This window comes from Sciurus vulgaris (assembly GCF_902686455.1).
Source record: "Sciurus vulgaris genome assembly, chromosome: X".
NCBI classification, from domain to species: domain Eukaryota; kingdom Metazoa; phylum Chordata; class Mammalia; order Rodentia; family Sciuridae; genus Sciurus; species Sciurus vulgaris.
The window spans coordinates 99,614,833-99,637,095 of NC_136471.1; the positions used below are offsets into that span (position 1 = coordinate 99,614,833).

General features: G+C 40.7%; 1 protein-coding gene and 1 long non-coding RNA gene across 2 annotated transcripts in view; one reads left to right on the forward strand and one right to left on the reverse strand.

The window, feature by feature from the left end:
- The first annotated feature begins 5,047 nt into the window (after positions 1–5,047).
- Positions 5,048–22,263, forward strand: part of MAOB (monoamine oxidase B) — a 122,034-nt gene continuing 104,818 nt past the window's right edge. Inside the window, exon 1 of the mRNA XM_079123540.1 lies at positions 5,048–5,211. Coding sequence (XP_078979666.1) covers positions 5,166–5,211 — 46 coding nt within the window. The 5' untranslated portion in view covers positions 5,048–5,165. The remainder of the gene's footprint in view (positions 5,212–22,263) is intronic.
- Positions 10,238–13,030, reverse strand: LOC306651006. Its single transcript, XR_013761081.1, has 2 exons — positions 11,810–13,030; positions 10,238–11,013 (listed from the first exon to the last, which is right to left on the reverse strand). It is a non-coding gene; the product is annotated as an uncharacterized lncRNA (long non-coding RNA).

The following is a 22,263-nucleotide window of genomic DNA, read 5'->3' on the forward strand; positions in this document are numbered from 1 at the left end:
ACATCATTCACTTCACTTCATCTCATCACATAGGCATGGTATCATCATTTCACATTATCAATGGAAGGGTAAGCATAGTACAATAAGATATTTTGAGATATATGGTGTGTTTGCCAACTCAAAAGTCCCATTGTTTAGAGACTTTTATGGAGGTCTTATTATATAGACTTGATTGATTAAATTATTGACCATGTTGATAGATTTAACTTTGGTCCATCCCTAAGTGGAGTTGGGAGATGGGGCTAATGTGTCCAATCTTCTAATAGAGACTTGGACTTGCTGGTGATCAGCCCTCTCAGCCAGAAATAAGAAAAGAAACTACTCTTCTCATTTGATTACCATGGTCACCAGACTCTTAACTGCAATCATGGAGTCTACATGATGGAAATCTCTACTTATAATTAAATAAGGAAAGACTATTTAATTCAAAGCTACATAAATAAAACCAAAGGATTGATTATGCACCGGTGAACTTATATTATGAAATTAGAATTATATAGTAGAAAAATTTATTGACAATAACTCTATTCAACAGTCAATAATTAATACATGGAGGGGTTCTAATATTAATTTGTAATTACTACTTTATGAAAATAATTGGTGAAAGCCCTTAACCTGATGTTCTCTGGTAAGATCTGTTTTAATGTTTCTCTTCTGCCTCAGCTAAATGTTTCCTCTTCCTCTGTATGTCCCATAGAGTTCTTGTTAATCATCTTTTCTAAAAGGTCACTCCTTCTTTAGGATCCTGCTTATGATTTGTAGAAATAGTCTTGACATTAGTCATTGTAAAAAATCCTTGTAAATCAATTCACAGATTAACACTTATAATACAAATAAGATCTATTTGCTTCAATGTTCTCTACGACATGCCTGGAAATGACATCTGTCATTCGGAAGTCTTGTAGCATGTTGCCTCTGCCTGATTACATATATTGAGGGACAAGTCTTTCTGTGTTGTGCCTCTATCTATATTCCTTATCCTGCTTTTGTACAATGACAAAGAGGTCATGGGGGAAAGAGCTATACTGTGTTCTCTGGGTAGGGATAATCCTTTTTCTGTCCATTTCCACTGTGTCTCAATGAACCACTTCAAGGAAGTCACAAAGCTTTCAGGCTGTTAAGGTAAATCCTCAGGCCCTGGGGTAGGTCTTTCCTTTGACATCTTAAACCAGTATATGGACTTTCAAGTTGGATCTGGATTATGTAGTCCAACTTCCTGGGATGGGTCTTGACTTGGATTTTATTGGGGTCCTCCCAACTCCTAGGCTGCTTGAGGAAGAAATTCCCCACTAAGCAACTTATTGGGGGTGAAGGAAAGGTCTTGACCCATGCAAGGATCCCTCATTGCCTTCTTGTTGCCCCCAAGTAGTGGATTTGGACACTCAGATTAGTATTCAAGCAGATGATGGATACTTAACTTCATAGAACCTGGGGGCTTATAACACTTCCAGTTGATGTTAAAGAGCTATTTGGGCTGTGGTGGCTGGGCCCTTTCATTCTTTTATCCCTCAATGTATGTTTTAAAAAAGATTAACAGAGTGGTTGGGGAAAGGAAACTGGTAAGCTCTAAAGAATCTAATTTTAAAACAAATTTTCTGTCTCCTGTCAAGCTTCCAGCATTCAAAAAAAAAAAAAAAAAAAAAGCAAATGTACAACTTAGATAATATCTGGTGAACTCTGTTCTGCACAGCCTGCCTCTTTATTGAAACCTCCAGCAGTATCATAAGAGACTCACTGAAATATCCTTTAATGAAAAGCTGGACAGCAAGAACGAAGTAATAAGGATATTTTATCTCTTTGGCAGTCTTCTAATGAAAAAAAAATGAAAGGAAACCATGTTCATTTTAATTGATGAAAGAAACATGGATTTCATGAAGTCAAAAAGGCAGATAAATACTACTGGGGCAAACAGCATCCCTCTGCATGTATTGGTTAGGGGGGTTGAGCATCACTTCATTGGAACATTGAATTAGGTTTCTGGTAATTATCCATTTTCATATTTGAGTTTTCCCAGGATTAGCATCATTTTTTATTTATAATAGAAAATTTCTAAAGATGGGCACAATGCCTGATACAGAATTGGTGCTCAATAAATTATTCTTGAATGGATGAATAAAAGATGCTGCATTATCCTTTCCTGTAGGAATTTATGATCTGGTTGAAAACAGAAGACAAAAACACACACACAAAGAAATGAAGATTCATATCATTTTATTCATTGCTAATCATTCGTTTTTATATTATTCTTTATTAATTTTGTGGTGTTTGTGAGAAGTCCTAAAGGTGGTCAGAGGTGCTTTATTCTTCACCAGACCATGTCCATGTCTTCCAATATGCCAACCTCAGGTTTACCTTCCTATTTAGTACTTGCTGCTCACTCTGCCTGGAGTGGCTTGTGTTCCTCAGTAATTGAATACTCCCTAATCATTTGTCCCCTAGTCACCCCAGTAGAAATATCATTTTCTCCTTGAGGTCCTCCATGATTGCCTTGGTTAGATTATCTGGTCCTGCTGTATGTTCCAGAACAGCATTCAGAATTACACTTTTGACCATTCTTCCTTGATTTCTTCCCTGATGGAGCATGAGCCCCATGAGGGTAAGGGCAGCTTCCATCTTCTTTTTCTCTTCCCTAGTGCTCAGCATAGCAAGTGTTCAACAAATGCTGATCTAATAAACAAACTCGAATTAGTGCATTTTCTGTTACTAAAACAAAATATCAGAGGTTGGGTAATTTATAAAGGAAAGAGGTTTGTTTTGGCTCACAGTTCTGGGAATCTAAGAGCATGGCATTGGAATCTGCCTGGCTTCTGGTGAGGGCTACAAGATACTCCATGTGTGATGTAAAAGTGGAATGGAAGCACCTTGTTTCCGCTACTACCAAGGATTGAGTTCTAATTTAACCCATTTCTTTTTTACCTTAGAGAATTACTGTTGTCTGAGAAAAATGCCATATGCCAATGAGTTTTCTCTAGGCACAATGGAATAGTGGCCCCTTTTTTGGCTTTGCTGCCAGTGGACATAGAGAAGGGGTAATCAGTCTGCTTTGAACTCAAAGTCTTAGATTCTCAAGCCTGTCTACTTCACATAGCTGGGACCAAACAAAAGAGATTTCAAGTAGATCCTAGGATCCTCTTCATCCAACCCAACCCATTTGACATGTGATCCACTTGTACGCTAGGTGAGGAGACAGAGTGCTTATGACTAAGGAGCTCATAGCTTCAGGGCTCTGTGGACAGAGGAGGACCAGTCAGGGCATGGCAAGGAAGAGGTTAGCACAAGCTGTCTTTAGGGTGAGACAGCTTCACTCCCTGGAGTGGGGACATGGGGTGGGACTCAGGGTTCAGGCACAGTGAGTAGAAGTTTTTAGAATCTAAGTCACAGCTGGACCAAAACTTTTTCTTCTATTACTAACTTTTAAATCAAGAAGTTCCCCAATCCTTTCTTAGTCTGAGGGCAACAGAAGCTAGGAATTCCTTGGTAGCAGGTGGGTACAGGGATGGGGTAGGATGGATGAGATAGAGGTTTGCTTTAGGTTCTTATTCAGTCAGCAATTCACTGGAGCCAATCTTTCCCAGATTCACAGCTCCCCTAAACTGAATGGAAGCACTTTCTAAACTGAATGGACACACTTTACCCTATTTTGAAATTTCTTTTCTGGTAGGGATTGAACCCAGGGGCACTCTACCACTGAACCACTTCCTCAGCCCTTTTGATTTTTTTATTTTGAGACTAGGGTCTCACTAAGCTGCTTAGGGATTTGCTAAGTTGCTGAGGCTGGCCTCAATCTTGTGATCCTCCTGCCTCAATCTCCTCAGTCACTGGGATTACAGGTATGCACCACCCCACCCAGATCACCCAATTATTTCTTGAAAAACCATCTTATATTGCTTCTTCCCACTTTCAGTTCTCAGAGGTGGCTTTCTTATTACTCTAAAGAAATATGCCCTGGAGTCACCTCTATTTAAGCAACCTATAACCTTGTTGAATTACCCCCGTTTGGAAAAGCCAGAGTCCTCAGACCCACACCCCAGGGTCACTGGGGTATGTTGCTTTTTGGGGGACTCTGAATCTTACACTGCCCATTCAAGGCCTTTGCCCTGCCACAACCAGTCTCCTGGGTGCAGCCTCAATAGCTTCCACTGCTTCAGGACTGACTTACTGGGTTGGGTAACCTGCAGTTTCCTGTGTTTTTCTTTTTTCCTTTTTAAGTGCTGGGGATGGAACCCAGGAACTTGAGCATGCTAGGCCAGCCCCCTACAGCTACGTTACACCCCCACAGGTGGCTGTTTTGATTACTGGCAATGGTGGGGAAATTTAAGTGTCTTTAGGTGCTGCATTTACAACGCTAAGGAGGAACCTCAGTTAATTTGCACAGGGGAATGTGTTAAAAAGTAGGTGTTTGGAAGGTGGGTGAGGTGGATTGGGAATCCCACCTATGTATCTGCCAAGATAATAGTAATACTGTGTGGTGGATCAAAGCAAATCACAGAATCTTTCTTGCTTTTGTTATTATTGTTGTAAATAAATCTACATTTATTATACATATTTATGGGGTTCAGTGTGATATTTTGATACATGGCTTGCTTTTTTTTTTTTTTTTTTTCTTTCTGGCTTTTTACTCACAACTACTTCATTTGCTTTCCTCGTTAGTAAAATGGTTTCTTGTAAGGTCGAACAGGATTCTTGCATAAAACGCTTAGCAAAGTGCCTGCTACCTGGAAAGCACACGGGATTTGTTATTATTTGCTCCACACCCAGGAGTAATTGGGGAGCTGGAGGAAGACACCCCCATCTGCCATCCTCCTTGCTCCCAAGCTCAGTAGTACATTAGGAAATCCGATTGGGAAATACCATGCTGAAGGCCATGGGGTAGTGGCCCCGGGGAGGGACTCTTTGAGGTCCCAGGTCATCTCCGCCTGGGCGCCCGCCCTCCCCAGGCCTGGGCGGCGGAGCTGCTGGCGGGGGCGGTGGCCCAGCGCTCCAACCCGGTTTGCGCGTCGGCTGCCGGGCGGGCGGGGCTGTGCGACCAGGCACCAGGGGCCGCCAATATAGAGGCTCAGCCGCAGGCGCTAGTGAGCGGGGGCGACGCGCAGTGTACGGGCGGGGGCAGAGGCCCAGACACCGCAGCAGCTGGTACCGGGACCGCGCGGAGCGGGGCGAGCACCATGTGCAACAAATACGACGTGGTCGTGGTGGGGGGCGGCATCTCAGGTCAGTGGCCGCTGCGCGCGCTGGAACAGGTGGCCGCCGGGGTGAGGCACAGGGTTGCGGCCGGCCGGAGGCTGATCCCGGAGCCCTCTCTCAGTGCACCCGCTGGGATCTAGCAGGTTCCGAGCGCCGCACACCAAATCCGCCGTGGGGAAAGGATTTGGCACGCCCTTGGACAGAGTCCGGGACTGGAAGCTTGTTGAGGCTCTGGCCCAGGCTTTGAACTTCTGTTGGAGAAGACTGCCAGGCCTTATCTGGGGAGGCGGGAGACACCTATTGGGGGTTGTCGCAAAGATCAGTCATTTGCTTCAGTTTGACGTCCCCAACCCTCGTTTGGAGCTGGCAAGCACCACAACGTATTATTATCTTAGAATTGAGAAAACGGCCTTGAACAGGAGGAAGGGGTTAGGCCGTGGCCTATGGATGGTCAAAGACTTTCCAGACTCTCCTGATTCTCTGTGGTTCCCTGATTGTCGTGGGTCTACCTGAGCCTGCAGGGCCTTTTTGGCAAATGCTTCTTCTGTCATCACCCCTCCTGCCTCGTTTCCCCCACCCGAAGTGCAGGATGGCCAAGCTGCAACTGGGCTCTCTGGCCCAGCCCATATTTGGCAAAGATGGAGCTAGAGGCTGCCCCTTAGGCCACAGGGAGGCTGTGGACACAGAAGGAGGGATGGAGTCAGTGGGGGAATTTGCCCTCTGAGGAGGGGCAGGCAGATTGTATGGGGAGGGAGTGTCAGTGGAAATAAGCAATGCTTCCAGCCCAGCTAGTTTAACAGACTCTCCCAGGGGGAGTGTTTTGACTTAACTTTCATGGTCTCCTGGTATTTGAGTAGCAATTAGGACATCTCAGGAACCCAGAGATGTGTTGTCTAAGACATTCTCACCAGATCTCAAGTAGTCTTGCTCCCTGCGAGGAGGGCAGGATAGAAGTGACCAGATTCTCTTGTGCCTGGAGAGGAAATCCATGGTTGAATGTTGAGTGCTGCTGCTTTTGCTGCAGCCCTCCTCACCTTTGGGTCAGATCTCAGGCTACCACTTCGGTCTAGCCAGCCCTGAAAAACTCCCATGCTAGGCCCTGGGCCTGGGGATACATGTACATGGGACCATAAGCACAGCATGCTGAGATCATTGAGGCTGTGCATAGATTCAGTTTTCTTTGGGTATTTTTGACATTTTCTCTCCCACAGGAACTTAGACATAAAAGTATACCTAGCTAGGTGTTTTAGAAATATTACTAAGAAGCTCTTAATGTTTCCTTGCACACCATCACATCTTACAGAAACTGAATGTTCTCTTTCCAGGTTCCTGAAGTCCTTTTCTTACCCACAGTATGCTTCATGGGTCATTTTGCCCTTTCTGATTCATACTGCAAATGTTGAAGCTCACTCAAAGTATTCCTGTTAGACTCATACAGGAGACATAGAGTTTAGCCATGTTTACAAGTAGTAAATCTCTACATTCACCCCAAAACTCTGATTAAAACAAAGGACTGATGAATAGACATGCCTTTGTTGACAGCATTGCATGGAATAACCATTGTTCTAAGAACCAAAGAAGTGGAGTTTAAGGCGCTGCCTTACTCAGTTGTTTTATGTGCTACTTGGGGATAACACCAGTTAGTTATAGCTAGATTACAGGAGCGTCATGAAGGGTAAATGAGACATTGTGTGTGCAATAGCTTCACAGGGACTAAAATATGGTATAAGGCTCCACAAGAGTTTTACACACTTATTCAGAAGTAGACATTAGGGGAGGCTCTTGTAGGAGATTAAAAAAATGGATCATGCTGTTTTTGCCCTGGAAGACTTGTCAATGCAAGAAGAAAGATGAGATACCCAAATAAGGATGATTTAAGGTATTATAGTTTGACAGGAGAAATGACTTCTCGTGTTATATTGCACAGTAGGGTGGCTATGGATAATGATAATGTAGTATATATTTCAAAAATTTAAAAGAAAGGATTTTGCATGTTTTCACCACCAAGAAATAATAAATGTTTGGGGAGACAGATATGCTTACCCTGATTTGGACATTACACAATGCATACCTGTATCAAAACAATAAGTGATATCTCATAAATATGTATAATTTTATGTGTCAATTCAAAACAATTTAAAAAAAATCACAAGGTAGAAGAAGGTGATGCATGCTACAGGAGGGGTCCATTCATTTTTAAGACATTCAATGAAGATTTATTCACACATTCTGTCTCAAATGGAATAAGAAATGAGTAATACTGGGTCATTGATCCTGGGGCCCTCACGAGTAAATGTGGGAGACAAAATCATGGACAACTAATTCTAATGACCTATGATAGGTGCTTTGAGTAGCATATGTAAGCATTCTAGGGAGCCTGGCACTGTGGCGTGTGCCTGTAATTCCAGCAGCTCAGGAGACTGAGGCAGGAGATCATGAGTTCAAAGCCAGCCTCATCAATTTAGTGAGGCCCTAAGCAACTCAGAAAGACCCTTTCTCTAAGTAAAATATTTAAAAAGGGCTGGGGATGTGGCTCAGTGGTTAAGTGCCACTTGGTTCAATCCCTGGTATCAAAAAAAAAAAAAAAGTTCTAGGGAAAATGATTGGAGAGAACATCAAACTGAGAAAATCTGAGAAGACTTCACAGAGGAGGTGACAGTGAACTGACTCTTAAAATAAAGAAAATGAGTTTGCCAGCAGACTAGATGACAAAAGCATTTTAAACTAAAGAATGGTTTGTATACAATTAAAAATATGCAAAAGAACATGGCAGTGTGTTTAGGAAACTTTAAAAGTTTTAGTGTGGAGAGTTGAGGGTCTGGTGGGAGACAAAACTAAAAAGATCACTGGAATGAGTTATGGTGAACCTTGTATGTCATCCCCCCAAAGTTTAGCTCTTTCTGTGGTCATCAGATAGCACTGATTTTTATTTTACCTTTATTTTATTTATTTATTTTTATGTGGTGTTGAGGATCGAACCCAGTACCTCACACTTGCTAGGCCAGCACTTTACCACTGAGTCACAACCCCAGCTTCAGCACTGATGGTTTTTTATTCACAAAGAAATACATATAAAATAACTGAGAATATGGGGAGGATGTTGGCCAAAAAAAAAAAAAAAAAAAAGAAAGAAAAGAAAAAAAAGAAAAAAGGAAGCCAAGAGGAGAGCGGGCAGGTTTGGAGGAAAGAGAATATCCAGAGTTGAGTTGGAGGTGCTTGGAAGACACCCAGGAATAGGATTCTAGCAATTAGAAATTTGGGGGAAAAAGTGGGTTTACAGATGTATATGACAGAGAAGTTTTAGTTGAAGCCACTGCAGTGGATGAAATGTCCAAAACTAATATGTGGTGTGTTGAATTTTAGAATTAGTAGATGACTGACACAACAATCTATGTTTAAAAGTCTCTGGATTCTACTTAGGTTTTTAAGCTTTGTTAATGATTAAACTTGGGACATTCTGGTAATTCCCTGATAATTTTTAAAGCTGTCAGCAAATTTTAATCATTCCTTTTGGGATAAACAAAGATATACTGGGAGTATAGCTAGTTAATTTATAACTTTATTTTTTAATGTTTAAAAAATTCTAAGACAGTTGTAGAATATTCTTTTAGAAATGTGTATGGTATATAAATGAATCCCTGCTGCAGTCTCTTCCATCCAAGGGGCAGGTCATCTCTGGAAACTTGGCAGAACAAATAGCACCTCCCATGTGGAGCTAGCTGGCAGCATGTTGCCTCTATCCTAAATCTTAGTTTTAGTGTTTGGATTGGTGGAACCATGGGAACTATCTTTTGCAACTCTGGAATGGATCTTGCTCAATCCACAAAATAAAAGCTAAGAAAGGGCAACTCAAAACAGAAATGAGAATTTTTTTGACCAGGCATGGGTAGGAGATGCAGTCATCTGAGAATGGCAGGCACTCATTTGATCTTGGAAGAGTCAGACCCAGGCTTCTAAATGGTAACAGACACCTGGCAGGTGGTATGTATGACCAGGAGAGCAAGCCCTGTTGCTATTTGGTGGAACTGGTCTGGGCAAGAAGCATGAGAGATGACTCATGAGGGATCTGGATGTGGGACATATATGAGTTGGGAACAGGAAGCAGGGTATACACTGTAGGCATCAGAGGGGACCTGCTAAGTTTCAGCCTCATCCTGCCGCAGCTCATCCTTTATTTTCCCCATGGAAGAGTCTGGGAGTTCAGGCTTACCTTGGGTTCTTGACCCACTAGGTTCATCATCAAGAGAAATTTTCGAAGCCCTGGATCTGTACTTCAGCATCATCCCAGCCTGGCAGTTCTTCCAATTCTGGCCTGGGGCTCATTTCAGCTACCCAACTCCTATCTTAATTATAATAGAAAATAAATGCATTAATATTAATAATATTATTTAATAATAAATAATAAAAGGAGGTAGCATATCAAGCATCATCTACATGCTGGGCAAGCTGTTAGGAGCTTGACTTCATGGCAGCTTTGTAAGAGTGGATGAAATCTCCTTGTTCCTCTGCTTGAGTCTCACACCTACAGCCCATTGGTGAGTGGAGCCACTTGGGCTATGTGGACAGAGCCTGGTGCTGCTAGAACCACAATTCTGGGTCTTTGTGTATTCTCAGAAGTCACCAGGGTAGGCTTAAGGCATGGGTGAGCCATTAACAATGACAAGAATTCCCTTCCCTGCTGGTTGGGTGCTGAGGTCTGAGCTCCCTGCCATACAGGGGCAGAACAGAGCACAGATGTTAAAAGCATGGTGTCCACCCCAATTCTACCACTAACTAGAGGTGCTACCTTAGGCAAAATGGTTAACTTTCCCATGTTTTCATTTTCTCATCTAGCACATGGGGATAAATAGTGGTATCCATTTCATAAAGTGGTTGAGAGGGTTAAAAGAGAAAACCCACATAAAGAGCTTGGAACAGGCATCTGGCATCTGTAAAGCACACAATAGACATTGGCTGTTTTTGTTAATCAGGCTGACAAAATGGCCACTTACCCACTTGTGGGTTGAGGACATGGTTTGTGGCTGTGCGTGCATATGTACTTTCTCTCTCTCTCTCTCTCTCTCTCTCTCTCTCACACACACACACACACACACACACACACACACACACACACACACACACACACACTCAGGGAACATTATCCTGTATTGGGATGCTGCTTCCAGGTCCTGCTTTCTTGGTGTGTGTGTTTGATTTACTAACACAGATGATGTAAGCAAACTGCCATAAATTTAAAGACAAAGTTTAAACTCTCTTTTTTTTTTTTTTTTTTGCAGTGCTGAGACTGGAACCCAGGGCCTTGCACATGCTAGACAAGCACTCTATCACTGAGCCACATCTCCAGCCCTCTTTATTTTTAAAGATATATTTAAAAGATAAATATGTCAGATATTATAAACGAGTCTCCTGCTATATGGAGACTCATAATTGATGAGTGTGTGGTAGATGTTAATATCAGGATTGCTCCATTGTTCAACCTTTTAGCATCCATTTTCCTGTTTGGTTTCCTCTAATCCCAGTGAAAATGTCATTATAGGAGAAGCTAATTCCAGTCTTTTAACATTTGCCCATTACCAGTATAGCCGCTTCCTCTGCAATGATAATTTAGAATTTGCTAGGGTATTATTCATTCACACTTACATGGCTGCAAAGATTATTAGAAGATTTTATATATTAGAAGATTTTAGTAGAGCATTTCCTTCATGCAACTAATCAAAGTTTATTTTAAAAGATTACAGCATATAACCAAAGAACTCAATTGTTTCAATTATACCTGAAGTTTTGACAATAAATACTCAGGAGGCCTCTGGGTCAAAATTTTCCTGTGAACTTGAAGAGATAATTTAGTTTCTAAGTTATTTCTCTAAAATTTTGTACCTCAATAGCATTTCCATATTCTAACATCATAAAGATCATATAATGTTGTATGATTTCCCCAAATATCCATAATGACAAATAGTATATATTCAATTTCTAGTATATTGGTACATTTTTTATTTCTGTCAAGATTCAAACAATGAATGCAGGTATATTTGACTTATGTACGTTAAATTAGAACTTCTCCAGTTTAAACAGCATATAAAGTTAGTAAATATTAAATTAGTAGTGGTGACAAGATAATAGCATAATGGCAGGTGTCAGTCAGCACCCAGAACAAATGGAATGGGTATAGTTGCATGTGACACTGTATAACAACTATTGTTAGCTTCACTTTCATCTTTGGATTTAACGAATGTTATAATCTTGGCGGTGCACCATGCTTATTTCTCTTAATAGTACACAGCCTGCCCTTGCCCCTAGAAATTGAATTAAACTGGTAGAATCCCTTGATGACGATCCCAGGTCTCCTCAGTCTCTGACTGAGAGGAGGTAAATCCCACAGTTGAAAACCTTTTGAAAGACTTGCGGATAGAGGATAACACAGATGTTTAACCAAGGACTCTGGGACCCTGGAACTTGAGTTCAAGGACCCCTAAACATGCATATTGGGCAAGTTAACTACTTCAGCCTCAAGATCCTTACTTATAAGGTGGGAGGATAGCCCTGGGGATAACTCCCATATTATTCAATAAGTGTTAACTTTGTTAGTTTTATAAATTGCTGGGCAGTACGTCACTGAGGGGACTTTGGAAACTTGGAAGATCAAATACCCTTCTAGGTCCAAAAAATTGAGCCAAAATGAGAGACCATGCTCAGAGGTGTTGTGTGTCAGAGGAACCAGTGTTTTCATCCCTACGACAGAATGTTTTGGAGATTTGCTCTGGTAAAACATGCAGTGTTACCATTTTGCACAGGCGTTAGGTTTGTTAGGCTTAGCTTATTGCTAGTATGTCTGCATAAAAATTACTTCCTCTAAGAGAGAAGCAAAAGGGTATAATATTCCTTCCTGATTTTGAGCAGCCAAGTAATAGTCTTCTTTTGAGCTAAGTCTTTTTTTTTTTTTGCTTTGATAAAATTACTGGTGTCTCAAAATAAAACATATCTTTAGATTTTTACCTACTGGTTAAGATCACCTGGTCTGATTTTCATGTTCACAAAAATGCATCCATGTTCAACCCCTTTAGTCAATTTAGTAAATAAGATATAGAGAGCCAAGATCCAGTTAGCAATGTTTCCAAAGTTAGCATGTATTTATTTACTGAAGGGAGCTGTAGAAAAAGAGTAAGACCAAGTTCTTTATCAAAGGAAACCTAAAATGCGGTGGAAGATACAACGCTAGGATGCACAAAGAATAAAGAACAGTGAAAAATAGCATATAATTGAGTTCTGAATCTTGGGACCCAAGAGTTAGAAGACATCGCTGACAATCCCCAGAATTGGAGAAGTTCTTATCAAGGCAGTGGAATTAAATTAATTAATTTTGCACTGCTGGGAATGGAATTCAGGGCCTTGTGTGTGCTAGGCAAGGACCTTACCACTAAGATACACCCCTAACCCCAAGAGAGTGGAATTTAGCAGTCCTAGAAAGCAGTCTAGGTTCAAGTGAGTAGAGAAGGAAAGAGAGGCTTAAAGATGGAAGGAAAACTATAAGTCATAGGGCTAAAGACTGTAGTTAACAGACAAGATCCATATTTATATGACAGTGGGAGGTTCCATGTGGCTAGAATAAAAGGATAAGGAGACATGAGTAATAAAATTAGTAGAAGAGAGGCAGGATCAGAAAGTGAGATATTGAAAAGCAACGTGAAAAGTTCTTGTGGTTGGAAATAGGGAGCCACTGAAAATTTATGCTGTACAGATCCATTGAGTGTGAGTGGGTGGTCGAGAGCCTGAACACTAAGGAAGTCAAGACATAGAAATTCAGGAAATGATCTGATTGTAATGACTTGGTTACCCTTAATGTCCAAGGGAGGTTTCAAGAGAAAGGGGTGGGGCGGGGTGGGAAGGAGGCAAGAATGGGGAGGAGAAGGTCTTAAGAATGAGGAAGAGGTCTTCACTCACTTGGCTTTCTTTCCTTTTGCTGAGTGTTCGTCCAGAGAGAGTATCACAAACAATAATTCATGTTTTTCCTCTGAACTTTTATAATGGGAATAGAAAGACTTAGTTATGTTTAAATTCTTCTTTCTTTTTAAGAAATAATAACAGAGCTGGGCATGGTGGTGCATGCCTGTAATCCCAGTGACTTGGGAGGCCGAGACAGGAGAATTACAAGCCTTAGCAATTTAGTGAGGCCCTATGCAACTTAGGGAGATTCTGTCTCCAAAAAAAAAAAAAAAAAAAAAAAAAGGTGGTGAGGTGGTGGGGTGAAAGCTGGAGATAGCTCAGTGGTAAACACCCCTGGGTTCAATCCTCAGTACCAAAAAAAACAAAATGAAACAAAACAAAAACCAGATAAAGCGAGAGAGATTTTCATGCTAAGGGCTGTGATCCAGTTTACTAAGTGATAAACACATAACTTGGGTAATCTGAGACACAGATTTTATCTATTTGTTATAAAAACTGTTATTGAAACTTTTTGTTTTGTGACAGAAGGGACACCATCAGACAGTCTTCGGGTAGGTCTGATCTTTCAAAGGTTATTCGTTTTACCATACTCTGTTAAATGGCATCTTAAATATTATAGTCCAGGGTGGGGTTGTGGCTCAGTGGTAGAGCACTTGCCTAGCATGTGTGAGGCACTGGGTTTGATCCTCAGCTCCACATATAAATACATGAAATAAAGGTCCATCAACAACCAAAAAATTTTAAGAAAATATTATATTCCAGTTAATTTCCACTTCATGTCTGAAGTTTAAACTCTTGATCTTATGTTAGCCATTTCTTACTTAGGTCATTTTTCATTCTGGCCTTTTCCTCATCAACATTTATCAGAATTGCAGAATGGTTAAGGTTTCCTAATGGGCCCTTAGTTTTATTTGCTCTCCTTATAGCCTAAATAACCCTCCCTTTTGATTAACCTCTCCAATGTTTCTAGCAATTCTTTAGTATTGAATATGGGATCCGACCCCATCTTTTGGGGTTGGACTACTTTTGGTTCCTGCAATCTTAGTTGTGTTTCTATATTAAATCATGTCTTCATACTTATATATTTTTAATTATATCACACTTCTTTGGATTATTTTCCATTTTTCTCTATTAAAGCAACAAACTTAGACAGGGCATCTTTTCCAGAAGGATAATGTTAGGGGCAGTTATGGTTCACCACTAGCTCCCAGAAAACGCTCCACAGATACAGGTCTCACACAAGGAACTTTTATTTTATGCAGACGATTCACGTCCACTCGGGGAAAAGGGAAGAAAGAAAGAGAGAGCATGGCGCAAGGTTTCTCTTAGACATAGGAATTTTGCGGGCTGAGAGGAACCAATCACGGAGGAGAATTCTTACAGACTGACTGATGGACCAATGACATATTAGAACGTAACGTGGGAGGCAGGAAGATTACGGCAGCGTAAGCCGGAAATTTCTGTAACGTGAGAGGCAGGAAGAATGCAGACTGACAGGTGATGGGGAGGCTGGAAATTCCTGTAACCAGAGAGGCGGGCGAACGCAGATTGACAGGTGGTGGGGGAAGCCAGATTCCTTACATTCCCCCATTTTCTTTTTTATAAAAAAATAAAAAAATCTTGCTCTCCAGTTCTTTTTGAAGCCTTCTCTCTCCTTCCTGCCTAAGTGACTAGGGGTTGGTTTTGCAGGTGAGATGTAAAAAGTTGATTGTCCTCCCAGGCTTCCAAAGGCAGATGATTTTCATGGACTTCATTTTCTCAATTTGATTGATCCCCTATTTCTGCATTAACTGCCTGTCCCCAATTCTGACTTCATTTACCCCTCTACTACTAGGAACTCCTTCACTGCTGTAGGGAAAAGGGGTGATGACCGATCTGACTTCTTCGAGCTGGAAGTGGGCAGCATGGGGCAAGCAGTTTGGAGGTTCCTTTTAAGAAATCGGGTCAATTGAGGGGTTCATGGTAGAAGTCCGGTTGGGGGGAGAGCAGGCTGTAAAGGCATCTGGGATGGTGCTTCTATGGGAGAAGAACAAAAAGACATGAGTACTGAAATGAGATTGATACAATATAAATGTTGCAGGATCTGGAACATGCTAATGCATATTATAAAGATGACAAATCAATAATTCCTCACCAGGGGGTGGAAGAACTGAGAAGTTGTTCCCATAACAAGGCCTAGCAAAGGCTGGAGAGGACAGGCCTTTATTTGGGAGCTTTAACATTGTCCAGGTTATCAGGAATGTGAACACAACATTTAGTAGAGATCTCTATACTTCTGTTACTAGCAAACATAGATTAAGGCTACCTGTGTCTGTAGGCCTTAAACTGACTAAAAACTTCTGACTCTGGCAGTTTCTCTTGATAGTTACTATTATTTTTAAATGCCCAAGAATGGCTATACTTTGGTTTTAACTGATTTGCTAGGTGTTTAAGATCAAGCTGGTCAAAGTGACCTGTTCCTGTCTGTTAAAGAGTCAGCTGAGTTTCCACAGGGGTCACTCATAGAGAACTTAAGAGCAGCTTCTTAGCTCCCTTAGTGCCATTTGGTTAGGCAGGGTCTTCTCAGTGATGTGGCTTTCCTTGAAAGCATCAGGGATGTCTCCCTTTTTTCCATGACCCTCCTCTGCAGCAGATGCACTGAGTGACTTTTCCTCTAGCAGCCTCATCAATCTCCTTGGTCAGGAGGTTGTGTGACCCAGAGTTGCAAAGCTCCTTGGAGAAGTCATCTTGTTCCCTGGGTTCAGGCTGACTTTGAGGGCAAGACCCAAATATGGACTTTTCTTGACCTATGTATTTAATCTCTATTTCTAAGTTTGATCTTAACCATCAAGCAAGTCAGTCTCACCAGTCATAAAGTAAGAGTACTGGGCTTTAGCTTTAATGTCTATAATTTTACAGTTATTTACCCCCTTTTATCTAATTGGGGTTTACATTATCTGTTCTATAGGTGATGGCTTACTATTGTAAGTTAATTTATGGCGTTCGCTCTTGAAGCAGTACTTCTGCAAAATATTGATCAGGCAACAATTAGAGTTTACAAGGAAAATACAAAATGGAGTTATCAACAGCTAAACATTCAGTTTGTGCAATAGCTATTTTGAATTTTGGCTGAGTTCCCAAAATCACAGTAATCTTTACAACAAACACACAGTAATCACAGTAATCTTTACAACAAACATTAAACTTTTGAACACAACTTTAAATGAGTTAAAGTCAGGCTTACTTTGGAGCCATTGTAATGTGCAGCAGGGTGGGTGAGGCAGAGCCTTATCTCAGGTAACGTGGGGCTTTTCAGTGAGGGGCAAAGGAGTATATAAACACAGATTTTGAAGATTAAGCTGAGATCAGATGGAGCTCTGTTCTCTGATAGAAATGTGGATCTAAAGAGTTATGTCAGCAATCTTTATATGTGTGTAATGTTAGGTTATATATACCCTATTGATGACAGGTCCTATAATAGAACATTAAATGATAGGTTTACCATTACGGACAAGTTTAATTTGGAGAACAGCAGCTTGATAAATTTTCTGCTTTAAAGGCTTGTATATCTGGAAAGTATGAACACATTTAATATGCAAAGAATAATGTTTTTAAGTATGTTACTCCATGGAATAGCTTTATAAATTAATCAGATGTCTCTAACAAACACATTTGAGTACCCATACATGTCAACTCCAATTCACTCATCTTATTGTAGAAAAACCAAAATATCAGACAAGTGTACCAACAGTATTTGCCATCTCTTTCCTGTTGAAGAAAATTCCTAGAAAAATTGATGTTAGACATTTTATAAACATTAATATTTTATTAGTGTAACCACCTAGAGACTTGTGAGTTAATTCTATTAGTTTATCCAATTTAAATTGAACCTCATTAAATCACATGAATTAAAAATATTTGAATCCATTTTTAAAATTTTAATTTTTATGTGTGCTTATATTTAACACAAAACAAAGGCCTTGTAATATTTATTTCCATTGCAATGTAATGGATGTTCAAAAATAACTCTAGAGTTGGATAAAAAGAACTGATCAAAAATTATTAACCTAGGTCTGTAGGATCAAAATTGTGAGCTCAAAAATACAGCATTTAAGAAAAACAAAGTCCTGGAAGAAAAATGATAATGGTTATTAATTAAAGCATGAGAAAATGAGAAGGAGAGAAAAGTTGAAAGGGAGAAAAGTATTCTGAGTTGTAGCCCAGGAGAAATTTAAAATGGACACTTTTACACTTTGTTTTTCTTGGGTTTGAAACTGGTTTCCTACTGCGCCTTTCTTCATTTACATTTCAATGTAACCCTTGACTGAGATCTGAATCTGAAAGGGGCTAATATGTTCTAGCAGAAACTTGATGCTTAGGCCCTTTTAATTTCTTGAACCTGCAGGGAGAGCTAAGAGAGAAAGAAAAGATTTGAAAATAAGGAATCAGCCAAGAGAACGTGTTCAGGTTTTACTCCCTCCGCGCCAGCCACCTCCCGTAAAGGAGCTAGAATGTGTGTATGAGACCACGTGGTGGGGGGACTTGGTAGGCCGAATGGAGGAGCGGAAGGAGAAACAGAATGAGGTAAAGGAGAGGAATGAACAGGAGCTTCTGCAGTAGGAGAGCTGTAAGGACATGACTCATCAGCTGGATTAAACTTGGAAGAGAAAGAAAGGTTAAAAGGTGGGGGTGAAGCTAAGAGAATGTGTTAGGTAGCAAGAAAGAAAGGAAAGACACGAAGGGGGAAAGTCCCTTTCCATTCACCAGGTTGCCCACATATGTACTTAATTATAACTAGTACAATTAGGCATATAATTTTAATTAGTATAAAGCTAGAATTTAGGGTGCCATAAATAGACCATTCTGACTTACTATCTAAAGGACAATTTAGCTCTGATTCAGGGAATAGGTGAAGGGGTTTGAGATGATTTAATAAGCATCTCAGGGGCGAATTTGCTGAGCTGGATGTCCTGAATCCCATGGTAAGCTGAGACCCACCTGGCTAGTGATTTTGGTGTCCCAAGAACCACGGTGCCAGGCAACGAGAGGTTAGAACAGAGGTTTGGTCATCACAAGAAAAACAAAAAAACAATGTTTAACCAGGCATTAGCCGAGAGAGTTTGAAGACCTGATCAGGATTTCGAGCGAGACACAGTGGGAAATAAAAGAACTTCAAACCCTGAGAAAGAATCTCAGCACCATAAAAATCAGGAGTCCACTCAGCAACTAGGACCAGCTATGGGGACCAAGGAGGTACCCCCACACCTCGGCAGCCGGGCGGCGGAAGCCACGAGCGAGAAGCTACAGGGCGGCGGGAGGGAGCCGTGGGGCGGGCAGCTGCAGGGTAGTGGGAGGAAGTCGCGGAGTGGGCGAGCGAAAGCTGAGAGTTGTGGTGGAGGGAACTGCAGGAATGGCCACTTCTGAGATGGGGAGGGGGGCGGCACCACGGCGGGAGCCGCAGGTGGCCGAAATGTGTTTAAGTGGTCAGGGCCTGTCTAAGAGGAACTCACCAATTCTGGAGTCCGGTGTTGAATGCAGAAAACTGGGCATCCAGGTAAATGGAAGGTGAGCCTGCATCCCCGAGTGCCAGGGCTATCGGATGGGATTCCTTTTGCTTAGTCAGCGGAAAAACCCATCCCCGAGTCTTTGACACCAGATGTTAGGGGCAGTTATGGTTCGTCGCTAGCTCCCAGAAAACGCTCCACAGATACAGGTCTCACACGAGGAACTTTTATTTTATGCAGACGATTCACGTCCACTCGGGGAAAAGGGAAGAAAGAAAGAGAGAGCATGGCGCAAGGTTTCTCTTAGACATAGGAATTTTGCAGGCTGAGAGGAACCAATCGCGGAGGAGAATTCTTACAGACTGACTGATGGACCAATGGCATATTAGAACGTAATGTGGGAGGCAGGAAGATTATGGCAGAGTAAGCCGGAAATTCCTGTAACCCGAGAGGCGGGTAAACGAAGATTGACAGGTGGTGGGGGAAGCCAGATTCCTTACAGATAAAGTGAAAAATTAAAAATCTAAACAACTAATCACCAAAATTCTCTCAAAAGTTTTGAAGAAGAAAATCCACTAATATAAATAAAAGATGCAATCACATTCTTTCTTGGTGATTTGTGGTTAGAAGAAATTTTTTAGAGGGATAGGAATTTTTTTAATGGCAAAAATTACAGAAATAATAGATATTTATAGTGAAAATGTGTAAATTACAAAAAATGGCAAGAAGGAAATGAAAATCATCCATAATTGAAACCTACAAAAATAATCACTCTTACAATTATTTTCTTTATGCAAACCATATATTGTATTTGCCATAATCATTGGTAATCCCTTTAAAAATGATAAATACTATGAATGGTTAGTCACATTTAAATACTCTTCTTTCATATGATCTTGATAACTTTAGAGTATTAATTCACATGATTGTTTTATAACTTGACCAGTCTCCTATTGCTGAACATTTGTGTTATTTCCAAATTTATGTTATTTTTAAACAGTGATTATGAACTTAAATTATTGTGCATAATTCCAGATATTTCTTTAGAAAAAATTACTAGAAATAAATTTTGGGATTTTTTTAAAGGCATTTGACAAGTATAGCAAAATTGTCACCTCAAGCAAGTTTTACCAACTTACTTTATGGTGAATTTTTAATCATGGCTTCTTAAGCATTACAATAGGAAGCCAACATTTTCCCCACCTCTGGCACAGCGCAAAGAAAACCATGATTCTTCACCAGTTGGTAATTGTAATTCACTGAAGTTACAGGTTCCAGAAATTATAAATATCTTTTTTATAAAATCTTACTGGTGGTGAGTAAATTTTGCCCTCTACTACATGCTGAAAAACTGGCTTTAGCAGTTACTACCTTACCATTGTTTATTTGGGAACATATATTTTTACAGCAGTGTTTAATGTATTGGACACCATTTGTCCTGTGCTTCTAGAATTTTGGCATCATTAATTAGATGACTTGTGTTTCAAAGAAGAAAAGAAAATAACCCTGTAACCAACCAATTTTTATGATTAATTATTTCTACTCGTCTAGATAAGACATAAATATAGCCTTTGTTCACAACCTATTATAACAGCTGATCAAACAGCTGTTTCATGTTTTGCATTTTAATTTCCTCTCTAGTTTGCATTCAAATCCTGTGGTAGATTTTAGTTTATTTAGGAGACCTATAAGACACAGTTGACTGTTTCAGAATGGCCCTTTTACGCCACATCAGTTAGTCGAAATCAAATAACCTTTGTTAACACTACTGATAAGCACACAGGAAGATGTGCACTAAAATGATTTGTCCTTGTTTCATCAAATGTGTTTTCCCATCTTGTTATTTTTGCAGGCAGGAAAATACATTTGTTCATTTTTTGTTTCATTTATTCATTCAATAAGCCCTTGTCAGGTGCATTATTTACCAAACACTGGGCTAGATGTGAAGATATACAGATGGTTAATACATGTGCCCTCCTTTGAGGGGTACACCAAACAGAGGGAGGCAGACATGTACAGGTGAATGCCTTGAACACTGATGGGTCTGAGAAAGACATGGAGAAGAAGGTGGGAGCTTTAGTTCAAGGGCCTCAGCCTCTGAAGGAAGACTTGAAAAGAGGATTTATTGAAGAGATTATCAACCAATTTAAATATTCTTCCTTATAATTTAAACCCATGCCATAATATATATATATATATATAATATATACTTATATATATTAAATATTATATATATATATGGTATTGAAATTTCAGGTTCACTCTTTTTTCTCTTGACCCTAAAATGGCAGTATGCTGTAATGGGCCTCTTGGAGCCCCCTTCTGTCTGGATATGCTGAATGTAGGCTGCTACTGGCTCACAGTTGAGACCTCTTTATATTGCCCTTGACTGAAGGAAACTGACTCACCCAAGGGCATGCTTCTCCCATGGAGGCACCTTGCAGCCAGTGTGGTTACATGAAGGCCTGGCTTCATTGCCTCAACTCAGGACAAGTCTGAAGGGCCATCTCAGCTTCAGAACTCCCTGTAAGATTGACTGATTTCCCTATTGTGACTGCAAGGCAGTTCATTTCCCCTCTCTGCTCAGTCCTGCTTCCTTTATTTCTTTACACATCTTGAGCTCTGGTGAAGCTTCCACATGCAAATCTCTCTCCAAGGCTGCTTCCCAGGGACTTTAATCAAAAGAGACAATGATTAAGGGCATTTTGTTTTGTATATAACAAGATGTTGTAATCATGAAGATTTGGCCAGTTGAAGGTGGAAGCCATTAAAGGACATGGTATTTTCCATCAAAGGTACAAGAAGCCATTAGGATCTGGGGAGGGTACATAACCTCATCAGTTCTATATAACCTGTCTTTGACATCCTGAGAGCAGGGGGTGGAAAGTGAAGTCTGATTGCTACCATGACCCAAACATGCTCAGGAAATTCAATTCTTTTCTCACCATTCTATGGGTGGATTTAGAGCTGAGAGCAGAGCCTTTTATGTGAAAGTTCTTACAAATATGTATGTCTTCCTTTATTGGAGAAAGTTGTGGCAATGTGGCTGAGGAAGAAATGATGAAACAGACAACCTTGATATGTGAAGACTGGATAGAGAAATTGGGGACTGTCCATCTCTCCCAGACCACTATTTTTTATCTACCTTAGAGTCTGGGTTTTTGGGAAAATACCATTGTTGGTGCCTACCTCTATTCTTTCCCTAATCCTGCCACCATTTTATGCATATTCCTATAGGAATTCTCATAGGGAGTTGAAGATACTGAACATGATTATAAAAATGGGCAATAGAATCCAAGATGGACAAGGAAAAAAGTGGGACTGTGAGTGAGCTAACTGATCAGTCAGTTCAAATGGAGAGATTAATAGATTTGAGATTTTTGGTTCAAGGACATTCACATTGGAGGAATTTGAGCAAGTGAACTGGAAGGATAGATCATCATGCCTGGAAGGGAATGTGCTATGAGCTTTTGACAGGTAACCTTTTGGTTCTACTTCTGAAAATTACCATAACCTTCCTTCCTCCCTCCCTCCCTCCCTCCCTCCCTCCTTCCCTCCCTCCCTCCCTCCCTCCCTCCCTCCCTCCCTCCCTCCCTCCTTCCTTCCTTCCTTCCTTCCTTCCTTCCTTCCTTCCTTCCTTCCTTCCTTTTTC